Consider the following 16609-nt stretch of genomic DNA (forward strand, 5'->3'; position numbering starts at 1 on the left):
GCCATTTGCCTTGCATGCAGCTGACCTGGCTTCAATTCCCAGCATCCCATATGGACCCCTGAGCACCGCCAGGAGTAATTCCTAAGTGCAAAGCCAGGAGTAACCCACGTGCATCACCAGGTGTGACCCAAATAGCAAAATAAATAAATAAATAAATAAGTACTAAGATTGGAAGATTGGAATAAATCCAACTATATTTAAATCTCATTCCCCATTTACTGGTTGTCTTTTTTTTTTTTTAATTGGGGGGAAGGACCACAGGGGTGGTGCTCAGATCTTCCTTCTTACTCTGCTCTAGGGCTCACTCCTGGCTGGGCTCAGGGTGCCAAGACCATATCACACCAGGTTTGGCCGCATGCAAGGCAAGTGCCCTCCCCGCTGGACTATCTCTCTGACCCCTTGTTTTCCATCTTAAGTAAAACTCATCATCTATCTTCAGTGATTAACGCATCCAAGAAATTTGTTTGTCTAGCATGTAGTAGTAAATGCTAAAAAAAAAAAAGAGAGGCTCTTACTTCTGCTTGTGTCACTGTGTTTCCTCTAATCTATTTTTCCCTTCTCTCACCCCCTCACCTAACGCCCCAGCAGTGCTCAGGGCTGACTCCAGGCTCTCTGTGCAAGAGCCACTACTGGTGGGGTTCGAAAGATCATATGGGGTGTCCGGGATCAAGTGCAAGGCAAGCACCTTACCCACTGTACTATCTCTCTGGCCTCTGTCATTATTTTTCATTATCTCAGAAGTCATTTATGGGGCTGGAGAGATAGCACAGTGGGTAGGGCATTTGCCTTGCACGCAGCCGACCCGGGTTCAAATCCCAGCATCCCATATGGTCCCCTGAGCATGACCAGGGGTAATTCCTGAGTGCAAAGCCAGGAGTAACCCCTGTGCATTGCCAGGTGTGACCCAAAAAACAAAACAAAAAAAAAATAATAATAATAAAAAAAAAAAATGAAATCTGCATTAAAAAAAAAAAAAAAAAAGAAGTCATTTATTTGTCCAGGTTAACTTCGACCACACTGCAATCTCTCCCTCTCCATCTTTCCGTTCTGTGGGAAGCAGGACCTCAGGGCAACAGGGTGTCATGACGTGAGGAGGTGTGTGGAGACCAGACCCACACCTGGAGGCACTTAGGGGCCATGTGGTGTGGGGACTGAGCAGGGTGCCACAGAGACAGCAAACGCTTTATCATGTCAGTCCTATCGCCAGTCCCTCATCACTTCTTTGCACACTACTCCTATACTGGCGTAGCACTGTAGTCCCGTTGTTCATCAATTTGCTCGAGCGGGCACCAGTAACATCTCCATGGTGAGACTTGTTACTGTTTTTGGCATATGGAATATGCCATGGGGAGCTTGCCAGGCTCTGCCGTGCGGGCGGGATACTCTCGGTAGCTGCCGGGCTCTCCGAGAGGGATGCAGGAATCGAACCCGGGTTGGCCGCGTGCAAGGCAAACACCCTACCTGCTGAGTACTTAGAATCCCACCCTCCTGCCACCAGCTTCCCCCGTCTCCAAAACCTTCCCCATTTCATCTCTCCAGCAAATTCCAATTACTCCTCCAAACCTTCAACCTTCATCTTCCGCGAAAGGTCTTTAATACATCCTGATGAATACCCTGCTTCTTCGAGTTACCCCACACCTCCCTGATCAGCATACGGTACCAGGACCACCTCACTATGAAATGTGAGCCCTTCCAGTATGGCCCAGCGTACCTTTTATATTTATTTCTAGCCTGGATACTGGCAACTGGAATGTGGAAGTGCTAAATAATTACTAAGTTAAATTTCATCTCACCTCCAGACTCCAGGAATACAGTTCATTGATTCTCCCTCCTTTCCTTCACCCCTTTCCCTGTCTTAATTCTCCAATATTCTCTGCCTCTTTAATTACATACCTTTTCTACCCTAAACATACCTCTGTGGAAAGAAAGCTCTCTTTCATTCCACTTCCGTTATTTCTTGGCTCGGGGGCCACACCCAGCAGTGCTCAGGGCTTACTCCTGGCTCTGAGCTCAGGGATCTCTCCTGGCTGCTCAAGGGACCACATGGGGTACTGAGGACTAAACCTGGATTGGCCACATGCCATTAACCCCTGAAGTATGTCTCTGGCCCCTCGACTCTCTTTTCAAAGTACCAATCCCATGGCTGGGAGCTCGACAGGCTGGAAGCGCCCGTTGCACATAGGAAGCCAGGCCGGACCCCGAGCACCACCTGGTCTCTTGAGCACCACCAGGTGTGGCCCCAAAACAAGACACAATAAAGCAAAGTTCAATTCTCCTTACAATGCCTATATATAACCATTTCTCAATATGCCACCACCTGCCTGGTTGGAATACATGTTTGTTTTCTCACTGTCCCTGTAGCTCTTATAAATTTCCTTTATTTTAGGACAGAAGCTTCAATGTGCTTTCTTGACCACATCAATAAAGCCTGAAATTCTTCTCTGTCTCCGGCAGAGAACTATAAACAAAACAAAACCAAAAAAAAGGCAGGGGAGAAACAAAAAACTACCCAATCTCTAGACTGGGTTGACCAATCTCTAGACGGCAAAGACCACCTCTGTGTAAACAGCATTACCTGAATAGGGATTCAGAGAAACCGTCCACCGGACCGTGAGTCCCAGCAAGACCACAACTGCCATCAAGGACCATTTCTCCATACTTCCTCTTCCAACTCAGGGAGGGAGAAAAACGGGAGACGCGTCGGAATGCTTCTAACACACAGTCGCTCCTTTTCCTGATCCGAGAAACGTTACCAATGCTTCAGCAGCGGGAGTTTGGGAGGATTTTCAGTGATGTTTCTTTGTCCTTGGATTCACACACTGAATTTTCTACCTTGGAAGCAGCAACCTGGAGACAAAAAAAAAACAACCACTGAGAGTTAGTTAATAGCATTTATAAAACCAAACAGAAAGATGGAGAAGGGAGATCGGGGGAAGACACGGAGGGAAGAACAGTTTTATATCTGCCCTAGTTGTCTAGGCTGGAAAGAAACTACACTTGGGAAGGGGCTCTCCTTACATGCAGTTGACCTAGGTTTGCTTCCCAACATCTCGCAGGGTCCCCTGAGCACTGGGCCAGGAGTAAGCCCTGAAACAATTGGATGTGGCAAAAAAAAAACAAAAAAAACAAAACAAGTATTTCTCTGTGAGTGCGGCAGCCCAGAATTCGATCCCCACACACCGCCACACCCCAAACTCAGCTGCACAAACACAACTTAAGTGTGCATGTGACTCCTTGAGAGCACCGCCCACACACACACACTTCTCCATGAGCACCATAGCCGAGTCTCTCCAAGTAACTGCAACAGCCATCAGCACACAGGAAAGGGAAAAGGAAAAGACGTCAAGTACATCAGTTACGGCAACACTCCCGAACCCCAGGCTCTCACGCATACGGGAAGTGTCCTACACCTAGGAAACGGAAACCACTATTTTGACCAAAGTAAGTCAGCTCTAGGGATAATCCCATCGACCTACCTTCCCCCAAATATTATGGAACAAAAAGAACACTCCCAATAGTACTAAATAATCACTAAGGCGCTAGAGAAGAACCTAAGGTCTGATGTGGATTGAGTCGGCTGAACACACAAGAACAGATAACCAGTGGACATAAGAATAAACGTCTGGGGCTGGAACGATAGCACAGCGGGTAGGGCATTTGCCTTAGGCCGACCCGGGTTCAAATCCCAGCATCCCATATGGTCCCCTGAGCACCGCCAGGGGTGATTTCTGAGTGCATGAGCCAGGAGTGACCCCTGTGCATCCCCGGGTGTGACCCAAAAAGCAAAAAAAAAAAAAAAGAATAAACGTCTGAGGGTCTGAGAGAGTAAAACAGGTAGGTGCCTGCCTTGCACAAGGTCATCAAGGTCCCATATGATTCCCCGAGCACCATAAAAGTGATCCCTGAGCACAGAGCCAGGAGTAAGCCCTGAGCACAGAGTCAGGTATGGCCGTCACCCCCCCACCCCCACCAAAAAAAAAAAAAAAAACCACACACACAACGGGGGCAAGGGCTTATGTGCTGCAAAGCTCCATATGGATGGACCCAGAAACAGTAAGCAATGCTGTGAGGTCTTTTGTGCAGCAGTTAGGCAAACTTTTCTACCAATTATAGTGGTTTTTCTTTTTTTTTTTTTCACTCAGAAATGAAATTTATTATAGTGGTTTTTCTTGAGAGGGAGCCCTCTTGCAAAGAAACTGAGCAACTACGTGACAAGAATATCCTTATTACAGACTACTAACTTCTGAAGTGTCTTCTAAATTGGCATTGAAGGGGCTGGAACGATAGCACAGCGGGTAGGGCGTTTGCCTTGCACGCGGCCTACCCAGGTTCGATTCCCAGCATCCCATATGGTCCCCTGAGCACCGCCAGGAATAATTGCTGAGTGCAGAGCCAGGAGTAACCCCTGTGCATCGCCAGGTGTGACCCAAAAAGAAAAAAAAAAAAAATTGGCATTGAAGAGCAAAGTATTGTCTGACCTAACAATCCTGGTAATACAGAAGAGCTGTTCTGCCAAAACGTGAATGGTTCTATTTTCCGAAGGTGGCCTGGTACTGCCACTTGCCTGTTTGGGCTCGGGGGCACCCCCGTGGTGACGATGCCCAGGGACCCAGACTGTGCTGTTCCACGTTACTGAACCCGGGCCCACCAGCCCTGGCCAACATGTCCCAGTCCTGGAAGCCCCTCCAGGCCCTGCCATCCTTCCAACGAGGGCATCACACCCACTTCTGAATAAAACCCAAAGCCCCAGGCATGAGCCCCTCCAGGATCTGCGCCCCGTCTGCCACTCCCATCTCATCAGCTCCCCTTCCCTACAGGGTCTATCCTCTCTTCCTAGAACCTTCCAGATCCTTCCTGGCCCCCCTGCTCTTTTTTGCTTCCATTCCGTCTGCCAGGAATGTACTTGAACCGGCTGCAGAGCAAACCTATCCTTCACGTTGTAGCTTTTACCTCCTTAGAAGTCTCGTCTCGGATACCTTATCCAAAACAGTCGGAGAAAAATAAGATATAAATCTGATTTTTATTTTATTAAAAAAAAATGGGGGGCTGGAGTGATAGCACGGCGGTAGGGCATTTGCCTTGCACATGGCTGACCCAGGTTCGATTCCCAGTATCCCATATGGTCTCCCAAGCACCACCAGGAATGATTTCTGAATGCAAAACCAGGAGTAACCCCTGAGCATCACCAGGTGTGACCCAAAAACCAAAAATAAAAAATTTTAAATTAAAAAACTCTCATCTCTACCTGCAAGTCCAATGCATTGCTTTCTGTAATATCCTTCCTAATCGTTTCACTCTCAGAAACTGTATCCCTCAGACAACATGGAACAATATTTTGAGTTAAAAACAAAAACCTATATGTTCTTGGGGCTGGAGCGATAGCACAGTGGGAAGGGCAGTTTGCCTTGCACACGGCCGACCCAGGTTGGAATCCCAGCATCCCATATGGTCCCCTGAACACCGCCAGGAGTAATTCCTGAGTGTAGAACCAGGAGTAACCCCTGTGCATCGCCAGGTGTGACCCAAAAAGCAAAAAAAAAAAAAAAAAAAAAAAAAACCCTATATGTTCTTTATGGCGAAAGAACCTATATCCCAGTTCCACCCACGAAAGGCTCATAAGCGGGTTAAAGGTGCTTGCCTTGTATGCGCTATCCTGAATTTGATGCTCAGCACCCCATACGGTCCCCTGAGCACCCTCTATGGTCCCCTGAGCACCACAGGAAGCGCAGAACCAGGAAGTACACCCTGAGCATCCCTAGGTGTACCCACCCCACCCTGCCCCTAAAAAAAACGGCCGAAGAGGCATAAGGACTCTTAAGATGTTTTTAAGAATCAGGACAGAGTGAATGAGGAGTGAGGGGGGATGCGGGGAAGGGACATGGAACCAGAGAAACCAGTGGATGTGCTGAAAATCACATCTAAAAAGCCCAAAACGTTGACCTGGAAGCCGCCGCGACCTTCCCCTCTGCAGCTGAATGGGCTTTCCAAGCCGCGTCCGCCTTGCGATCAGCAAGTGGCCTTTTAGGAACTGGGAGGGCATTTCCCCGAGTTTTATTGCCCTACTGCAATTAAAAAAAAAATGCAAGAAGCTGGTCCATTTCCCGGATGCAGAAGGGACGGTCCCAGCGAGCGGCACGGCGCCCGCAGTAGCAACGTGGCCCTCGGCGGACCCTGCAGTCACTGCACGCGGGTGCCGGGGGCGGGGCGCCCCGCAACTGCCCCGAGCGCAGTGCAAAGCTCACCTGGGGCTCTCAGCGCCTCTCCCCTGCCGAGGGGGCACCTGGACGGAAGCCTGGCCCGCCGCTGCCCCCTGCCCGCCGGCAGGTCCCCGGGGCCACCCCGGAGAGAAGGGGGCCCCCGGGGCCCGTGCTCCCGCCCTCTCGGCCGCGCCACCCGACAGGTGCCCCCGCACCCCTCCAGGCCCCGGCGCCCACAGGCGGGCCGCGGAGTCGGGGGGGCTGGCGCGCCCCGCACCCCCGGGCTCTTACCCCGCCGCCCGCCAAAGGCCGGGACTCGCGGCCGCAGCGGCTCCCCGGAAGAAGCGCGCCTGCGCGCTCGCGCCCGCCGCCGCCGCCGCCGCCCGGGCCCCCGCGGCCTTCCGCCTCCGCGCGCGCGCCCGCCGCGGGGGGCGAGCACGTCGTGCGTGCGGGGCGGGGCGGGGCGGGGCAAAGGCGCGCGGCCGAGGCGGCGGCCGGGGGCGGGGCTCGAGCTGCTGCTGCAGACGCCTCCGCTGCTGCCGCTCCTGGGGCTCCTGCTGCCGCTGCTGGCACCCGCGCGGCCGCGCCCCGGGTTCGGCCCGGGGCACATGGAAAGCCCCTTGCTCCTCTTTCCTGGGAGCGGGGCCAGGGCCCGAGCGGCTGCTTAGTCCACGGATTCCTGTCCGGGGCGCGCCCTGGTTAGCGCTTGGCCAGTCCTCGCTCTGGACCGTAGGTCTCCCTTGGTGCCCCTAAGGGCAGCGGGCTCCATCCAAGTCCTGCAAGCCCCGTGCACGGGGGAGAAGAAATCTGCGAAGACTGAGAAACCACTTCCTAGATGAAACGTTGTTTTTATACACACACACACATACACACACGTGAAACATTCCAAGAAGCCAAGAAGCAATAGCAATGGGTTGGGCCAAAAGAGCCTCCCTGCCCTTGAGAATCGTCAGCACAGGCCACCCCCACCCCAGATCTTGGGTCACTGGTTCCCAAACTTGCCCCCTAAGAACAGCATTCCCTCGGTTCAGAGTTGCTGAGCCCCTCCCCGCCGTTCACTGTAAACCAACTGGCATTTCTAGTCCGAGGAAATGGGCAGATATTGGCCCCCGGGTTTGGCTGTAGACGCAGAGGGTCCAAACGACTCTGCATCTCTGCATCTTCAGTGACTCTTCATCAGTGAAGCATGTGAGGAGGGCGGTCCAAAAAGCATAGTCTACTCCGAAGATCATGCACAGGGGCCATACAGAGAAGTAAGGCCCAAGCCCCTGTCCTCCAGTGAGGACGTAGTTCTCACTGGAAAGAAATTTCCATGCATAGACAGAACGTGAGCAATCAAAAGAGCACTTGCAAAATGGGGGGTTATTAGTATGTAGGCATTAAGCACTGCAGGAGTTCACTGTAAGCTAAGAAATGCCAGGAAATGCCTAGAGAAGTAGGTGGTGCTTTGTTTGGTTTTGGTTTTAGTTTTGGGGCCACACCTGCAAGGCTCAGTCTTACCAGTGGCTTTGGTCAGAGAGCACTCCTGGCAGGCTCTGGGTACCCCATGGGTTGAACCCCAGTAGGTCACGTGCCTGGCCAGTACCTTGTCTACTGTACTATGGCTCCAACACCGAGACTCCTGGGGTGACAAACCAAGAGGAAGGTGGGGTAGGAATCTGGACAGAGAAAATGGTTCAAGACAATTGTGGCAGCTGAAAATGTGCGGACCATTTCCTCTAGTGATGAGGGTAGAAGATGAATTTGGAAAGAAGTAATTATTGAGTCAGGTGCATAGTAGAGTAGTGGAGCAAAGTTTAAAGTGGAGAGATAGGTTGCATCAGAGGAAGAGGTCGAAAGCATCATTGCAGTTCAAGCATAGTTCAACAAGGGTCTGAACTGAGATGGCAACAGTAGATCTGATCCGTGCAAGAGAACACGCCAGGGGCTGGAGCGATAGCACAGTGGGTAGGGCATTTGCCTTGAACTCAGCCCACCCGGGTTCGATTCCCAGCAACCCATATGGTCCCCCAACACTGCCAGGAGTAATTCCTGAGTGAAGAGCCAGGAGTGACCCCTGTGCATCACTAGGTGTGACCCAAAAAGCAGAGAGAGAGAGAGAGAGAGAGAGAGAGAGAGAGAGAGAGAGAGAGAACACCAGTGTGGGTGATAGACTAGCTCTAGAGGAGAGGGGAAAGTCGAGAACGGTATCCAAGGTTTCAAGACTAAATAAATGAAAAGATCCAGGGAAACTGGAGGAGGCACAAGCTGAGTGAGGGGGAGCGGGGGAGATGGTGCCATCATAATATTCAAGTGGCGTTATGATTCGGACCCAGGTAAGAAGTTAGAGCTGGGACCAGAGAGATGGTACAGCAGGTAGGATGCTTGCCTAGCATGTGGCAGACAAAGATTCAATCCTCGGCACCCCATAGGGTCCCCTGATCCCTCAGGAGTGATCCCTGAGTACAGAGCCAAGAGTGAACCCTGAATATTGCCAGATATGGCCAAAAAACAAACAAAAAAAATTAGGGCTGAAGACAGGTCTGAAAGTCTTTTGCTTGGCTATGGAATTAGGAGACAAAGCCAGGAGAGAGCCCAAGTGGATTAGAACTTGTCTAGCATATGTGAAGCTCTGATGGCTGCCCCCTGGGAACCCTGAAAAGCACCAAGTGTGGCGCTCAAACCAAACCAAAACAAAAACCTACAGTAATTTGATGAGAATCCCTAACCTCAGAAAATAACAGAAAAATAGACTTGTGGGACTGGAGTGACAGTACAGCAGGTAGGATGTTTGCCTTGCACACAGTCAACCTGGGTTCAATCCCCAGCATCACATATTATTCCCTGAGGTGCACTAGGAGTGATTCCTGAGCACAGAGCCAGGAGTAAGTCCTGAGCACTGCTGGGTGTGACTCAAAAACAAAAGAAAGGAAGGAAGGACAGATGGATGGATGGATGGATAGATGGATGGATGAATAGATGGATAGAAGGGAGAAAGGGAGGATGGAAGGGAGCAAGGAAAGAGGGAGGGAAGGGAAGAAAGGAGAGGAAGGAAGGAAGGAAGGAAGGAAGGAAGGAAGGAAGGAAGGAAGGAAGGAAGGAAGGAAGGAAGGAAAGAAGGAAGGAAGGAAGGAACGAAGGAAGGAACGAAGGAAGGTAAGAAGGAACGAAGGAAGGTAAGAAGGAACGAAGGTAGGAAGGAAGGTAGGAAGGAAGGAAGAAGTGGATGAAAAACAAACAATAGATATTAGTTATTTATGTATTAGGCTTAGTGTTGTTCTTCTACACTATGTATGTGAAAACAGAGATGAGGGCATGAAGTTTTCTGAGATATTCAAATTCTATCATTTCTAGGGTTTTGGTACCAGGATTCTAGGTGTGAGCAAAACGAATTAAAGACGCATGATAGCTAGGACTGGAGCAATAGCACAGCGGGTAGGGTGTTTGCCTTGCACTCTGCCGACCTGGGTTTGATTCCCAGCATCCCATATGGTCCTCTGAGCACCGCCAGGGGTGATTCCTGAGTGCAGAGCCAGGAGTAACCCCTGTGCATCGCCAGCTGTGACCCAAAAAGCAAAAAAATAAAAAATAAAAAAATAAAGATGCATGATAAGACCTGAGAGAGAGTTCAAAAGGCTGAACACTGCTCAGCATCAGGAATCCCAGGTTGATCCCCAGCACCCTGAGGAGCGACCCCTATGCATTGGCTAGAAGTAGCTCCCAAATACTGCAGACTGGGGCCAAAAAACAAACAAAAGAAGTTTCAGTATAAACTCATGATTTTTTTTATTATTGAGAAGTAGATTAAAAAGGCAAACAGAGAGGGTGGGAGGAAGAAAGGAAAAAGGGAAATAGGTGAAAACATATCCCAGCTCTTCTTATAAAAGGATAAAAGATTGGGGTCGGAGAGATAGTACAGCAGATAGGGTGCTTGCCTTGCATGCATTCATCCTGAGTTCAATCCCCAGCATACCATGTGTGTAAACACACAAAAAAGAGGAGAGAAGGGCACCACACCGGGCACAGGGCAGTGGCGCTCTATCTCTCCCGCCGCCTGCGTTCGGTAGTCTCCAGCCGCTTCCACCACCCCGGGGAGGTTGATGGTGATGATGAGGCAGGTGAAGGAAGGAACGAGGGCCAGGCTGGTTGGTCTCAGTTGCAGTTTATTCCTTTCCCATCTCCATTCTCCTCTGCTTCTCCTCCTGCTTCTTCCTCCCCCATGCTACTTCATTCTTCTTCTCCTCTGATCTGGATCTCAATCTGGCTTCTCCAGATCTGGCACTGGGACTCGCCCCCTGGTTACTGGCCCCCAGCCCACTCTTTCAGCCTAGTTAAATCCCCAAGCATGAGGGGTTGGGGCTTACACATAGGTGTGATCACAATCAATAGGGGTAAAGTTCTTTCCCTCAGGGGATGCTTCTTCTAGGACAGATTCTCTTTCAGTAGGATACCCGCCCAAGAGTGAAATCCCATGAGTGTGTTTCTCCTCTCCTTGTCCAACTAACATATAAGCATTAATAATATTAATCATTTTGTATGGACATAGCAAGAGATGCATTAAGCTTATAGAATTGCTTTCCTGGGGTCACCTTGATTTCAGACTACAGTGCTCAGGCCAGATTAGTCTTTCCTATCCCTAGCAGGGTTCTAGTCTTGTCGTTACTTTTGGATCATGACATGACATGTCCATGACCAAGCTCTTAACTTATAATTAAGCATTAGGCACTTTGGCCAGGCCCATCTCGATGCCAGGGTAGTATATAACTCACCACTTGCCCTGGGTCCGTCCCACCCCTCGTTGGGACCCTGCCTTTGGGGTGCTAGGAACTAAGGGCAACTGAGGCTTAAGTCGAGAAAGCAGATGCCCAGGAGTGAATAATATTCAAAGCCAATTAAATCCCATGTTACCAAAGCATGATAACAACTGTCTTTCTTTGTCCATACAATAAGGACATTGCTTTAAAGTAAACTATTCAAAAGACACAAGGAGAGGAGAAAGGCAATATTAACTTATAATATAAGTTCAGTGTCCTAGAAAGGTCTGACCTTACAAATTAACAGAGTCTGATTAGGAGAAAAGCTGATTAATTGGGGCTCGAGTAATAGCACAGCAGGTAGGGCATTTGCCTTGCATGCGGCCAACCAGGGTTCGATTCCCAGCATCCCATATGGTCCCCTGAGCACCGCCAGGGGTTAATTCCTGAGTGCAGATCCAGGAGTAACCCCTGTGCATCACCAGGTGTGACCCAAAAAGCAAAAAAAAAAAAAAGTTGATTAATCGGTTGGGGAAGAGAGCATAAAAGTGGTTACAGATAGACAAAGGACTGGGAGTGAGTGACGACTTGGGAGTACCCTGATGGGTGTGACCCAATAAACCTAAGCTCCCTGTAGCAAGAAGAACAGGACATACCAGTGTTGTCTTAAAATGTTTAGAGATTATTACCAGATATGCCTAAACTCTTTGTGGCAAGGGAGAAAGGACAAACCAATGATATCCTACACCATGTACCATGTTACTCGCTAAGAGTGTCAGGAATGATCCCTGAACATAGAGCCAAGACTAAGCCCTGAGCCCATCTGGGTGTGCCACCTCAAAATATATATATATATATATATATACACACATATCTGTTTAAATATTTTTATTTCTCTAATGACACTAATTTATATTACTATATACTGTATATACAGTATAAAATTACTATATACTAGAGAATTTAACCTAGTAGAATACAAATCATTGTTACTTGTAATGTCAGTTTCAGGTGTCACTTGGAATTTATCTCATATAAATATAGATTTTTCAACTGTACATATCTAGAGATTCATCTAAAAATAATTTTTGATATGGCCATGAAAGAAATAATGCATGTAGCTACCACATAGTTCAAACAGTGTGATTATAACAGATCTAGTAATAATCCTAGCAAGATATGTCACACTGTTATATCTTATTTATATCCATATGTAAATAAGACAGAGGAAATATAATTCTAGCAAGGCCCATAGATAGAATTTGAGGTAGCTGTCTAAATGCTATGAAATTATGAGATTTTAAAACTGTTTTTAAGACTTATTTAAAACGTAGGATGGTGCTTATATCTTTACAGATAGTTCTTTAATGTGGCAATATAATGTATTCATTGGTTCATGGTCCCCAAACCTCCAAGGAGTGTCAAAATCTACATCTCTCTCAGGCTAGGATTTTGAATTTCAACTTAAGTATATGATCTATGATATAACTTCACCTAACAAATTTCAGAAAATTATAAACATCTAGAATTTCCCATCATGAGTAACACTGGCGGGTCAGCGTTTAAGCAGATTTGTAAAGCCAATGTGATAACACAAATGCTATTTTATTGCTTTCTCTCCAGCGTCTTTCACAACTGAGTGAATTGTCACACTCTATTATATGGCACACAGATCCATTGGCTACAGCTATCATGGTACTTGTCGAAAACGGTCTTGAAAATGAGAATTTGGGCTAAATATAAAGGAAGCAACCTACCAGTAAGAACCTTGCAAACCCTAAACTCTTCCTGAGGGAACTGATAAGAACCTCATTAAAAAATAATATCAATCAATAAGGTAGGTGGTTCCAACTTATAAAATTTACAGTATACATATATATGTAAAGATTTAAAGTCATATTTTTAAAATAAATTTTATTTAGAGCAAAAAATAAAAGACCATACTAGGGAAACAGGCAAATCACAAAATAAAACCTTTACTTTTGCCTGATTTTTTGCTCAGACTATTTAATAGTGGTGATTTGTTTTGTTTTTAAGATTTTGGGGACTTTTTTCTCTCTCTTTTTTTTTTTTTGTTTTTGGGCCACATGCAACAGTCCTCAGGGCTTACTACTGGCTCTGTGCTCAAGGATCATTTCTGGCAGGCTTGGGACACATTTGTGGTGCCAGGAATTGAACCAGTGTCAGCTGTGCGCAAGGCAAGCATCACGACCATAGTATTATGACCTTCCCTCTCATTTATTTATTTATTTATTTTTAAAGATTTCCAAGCAAAAATATTTCCCAGGAATATTTTCTGGGAAAGGGGCAGGAATACATAATGTGCAAAAAAATTGATGACTGATTTTTTTTCTTTTTGGGTCACGCCCGGCGATGCACAGGGGTTACTCCTGCAGGGCTCTGCACTCAGGAATTACTCCTGGCGGTGCTCAGGGGACCATTTGGGATGCTGGGAATCGAACCCAGGTTGGCCACATGCAAGGCAAATGCCCTACCCACTGTGCTATTGCTCCAGCCCCCTGATATTTTTCTTTTAATCACCATCTTCTAGTATAGTTTTTGGGAGATGCCAGCTTGAATGAGAAAGGAGAGAGCATATGTTGTTAATAGTAGCAGTCAACTTCTTGGAATACGGATTTTAAATTTTAAATGATGGCCACAGAGATAGTACAGCGGGGACAGAGCTGCCTGGCATGCAGCCAACCCTGGTGCCACTGATGGTCGCCTGAACTCTGCCAGGAGTGAGCCCTGAGAATCACTGGGTGTGGACCCCAAATCCAAACAAACAAACCAAACCTACATAAGCTACCACATGTACCTGACAGAAATAGCTTCCACATATCACCTGAATGATTCTCATAAACTGAGGGACAGAACCCGTGTGCTTTGATAGTGTCAAATAATCTTTCCTGGATAGGCAGTGAAGACAGATTTGAAAGGGACAAAAAGCTATCTATCTATCTATCTATCTATCTATCTATCTATCTATCTATCTATCTATCTACATATATATATATAAAGTTATTTTCTATCCTAGATGGAGTTAGTTTTCTGGAACAAGAGTAGAACTGAATGGAACTAACTGTTATTGAATCCTCGGGAGTCAGTTTAAGCAGGAGAAATCACTTTGGAGAAGAGGAGTAGGAGGAAGAAAGGATCTTACCTTGAGCTGATGGCCCCCAAATCTGTAACCCAAGACTATACTATAAGACACACTGAAAACTAAAACAAGGGAGTACTTGCTGAAGGCCAGCACCAGGGGCAGGGAAAAAAAAAAACACCTGAAACTTTATTTTAAAATTCCTACTCAAAGCTGGAGGAGCATACGACCATTCAAATACTAGAAGCTAGTTCTTCTTTACTATGTTTGTGAAAGTTTTGTATTTCCATTTGTATTAGCACTGCATTACCTTAGGTATACATTTGGGCAGAGCTCCACAGTGGGGTGAGCAAGGAAGTAAATCCTACTCAAACAGTTGAAAGGGGCCTTGAAAAGGAAAGTGTGAACTGATGTTTTCAAAAAAGAAAAAGCAAAACCAAACCCCAGGGAATCACAATTACTATTTATTATACCCTGCATTTCCCTCTCTAAACAATTCTACCAATGTTGAAAGAAATACCAAAGCAGGTATCTAGTTAAGTTAAATCCTAATTCAGCTGGGAGCTCTTTCTCTGCTGGAAGCTTTCTTTCTGTGTCAACTTTTCTTCCCAAATGAATTTTCCCTAGGGGCATGAGGAAAGTGGGGAAACTTTCTCTGAGGCTCCTTTCTCTTTTTTGCCTCTTTGTAAAATCCTCTTGAAGCCATTTCACACAGCATGAGATTTAATTAGACCCAAGTTGCTTCTCTCTCTCTGTCTCTCTCTGTCTCTCTCTCTTTCTCCCCCTTTCCTGGTCCTTCCTTGGAGTTACTGATTGATTGGAAACCCCTAAGTAGAGATCTTTATTGAGTCCGGAGATCTAAGACATTCGTATCAAAATCTGGAAAACCTTGTGCTGCTAATAAAGTTCTCTACTTTCTCCGCACACTTGTCTTTCATTGAATTAATAAAGTTTTGGGAGTTGTTTAAATAGATTAAATGTCACACGTTAAAGAGAAAGAGAAGGCTCTTCCTAACTGACCTATTTTTCATCTGTGATTTAGAAAAAGGCAAGATTAGCATGGAGATTGCATTTTCAAGGACCTCACCACTATTAAATAGACTGTTAAGTGCATTTTATGGCTGAGGAGTCCCTTTCCCAGTTCAGTCTACAAGACATGTTAAGTTCATCTCTACCTGCTACATTGAACATTCACTGACTAAAATACTTTCTGTGGCTGTAATACCTATGCTCTGTATCTTTTAAGTACATAACTCTAAATATTTTAGGACTAGAAAAATGTAACTCAATAAAAGTCCCAGGAAGACATGTTGTCCTCAAGAAAAACAGTGTCCCCATTTATTCTTGTGCTCCAATGACACCTATATCACATAGGGTGATTGGATGTTGAAAAATAACACAGGCAATCATCAAATGAGCTACAAATATTTGGAGGAGGAGAAGGTGATGGACTTCCCAGGTATGCTTGGGGCTCACTCCTGTTTCTGTGCTCAGGGGATCCCAGGAGGTGCTTGGGGCTTGAACGGGAGTCAGCCGTGTAGAAAGCACTTGACCCTTCTGCTTTCTCTCCATTCCTGAGATTACAAATCCTATTTAAGACATATAAAAGCGGGGCTAGGGCAATAGTACAGAGGTAGGGCATTTACCTTGCATGCAGCTGACCCAGCATCCCATATGGTCCCTCGAGTACCACCAGAAATAATTCCTGAGTGCAGAGCCAGAAGTAACCCCTGAGCATCAGCAACTGTGGCCCAAAAAGCCAAGAGAGAGAGAGAGAGAGAGAGAGAGAGACATATAAGAGCTACAATAGCTGGTAAAACACCATTTTCACTCACTCCACTCAACTCTCAGATTCAAGGCTCTGAAAGCAGTGATTTACGGGCTGAAGTTCAGATGAATAAACTAGCTCTTTCCCTTCTGTTCTCACTGCAGTTTGGACAAACCGCAGCGTTTGTTATTGCAATTGTTCAAGGAACTTTTGCCTGGCTGTTGACCTTTTCCTATAGGCGAGTTTTGAACACCAAAGAAAATGTCAGTGACTAAACATGAGACCAATTTCAAAACTAAAGACACTTTATGTATGCTAAGATGTTTTTCCCTATATCTTCCTCTCTTCGAAGTTATAATCTATTGTACTGTCTTAGCAGACTAAAGCAATAGCACAGCAGGTAGGGCAGCTTGCACATGGCCGACCCAGATTCGATTCCTCCACCCCTCTCAGAGAGCCCAGCAAGCTACCGAGAGTATCCTGCCCACACGGCAGAGCCTGGCAAGCTCCCCGTGGTGTATTCTTTTTTTTTTTTTTAATTTTTTATTGAGTCACCATGTGGAAAGTTACAAAGTTTTCAGGTTTAAATCTCAGTTATACAATGCTCGAATACCCATCCCTTCACCAGTGCTCATATTCCACCACCAAGAATCCCAGTATAGCTCCACCCCGCCCCCTCACACCCCTAACCCCCCCACGCCCCTAGCCCCCCCACCCTAAGCCCCCACCCCCGCCTGTGTAACTAATAAATTTCACTTTACTTTCACTTTGATTGCATACAATATTTCAACAAAACTCACTATTATTGTTT

General features: G+C 46.8%; 1 protein-coding gene across 1 annotated transcript in view; it reads right to left on the reverse strand.

The window, feature by feature from the left end:
* Positions 1-6620, reverse strand: part of ALG6 (ALG6 alpha-1,3-glucosyltransferase) — a 44365-nt gene extending 37745 nt beyond the window's left edge. The window contains exons 1-2 of the mRNA XM_055137620.1: positions 6489-6620; positions 2576-2847 (exon numbers count right to left, since the gene is read on the reverse strand). Of these exons, the coding sequence (XP_054993595.1) occupies positions 2576-2657 (82 nt within the window). The 5' untranslated portion in view covers positions 2658-2847; positions 6489-6620. The remainder of the gene's footprint in view (positions 1-2575; positions 2848-6488) is intronic.
* Positions 6621-16609: the final 9989 nt, after the last annotated feature.

Source organism: Sorex araneus, chromosome 5, assembly GCF_027595985.1.
Source record: "Sorex araneus isolate mSorAra2 chromosome 5, mSorAra2.pri, whole genome shotgun sequence".
NCBI classification, from domain to species: domain Eukaryota; kingdom Metazoa; phylum Chordata; class Mammalia; order Eulipotyphla; family Soricidae; genus Sorex; species Sorex araneus.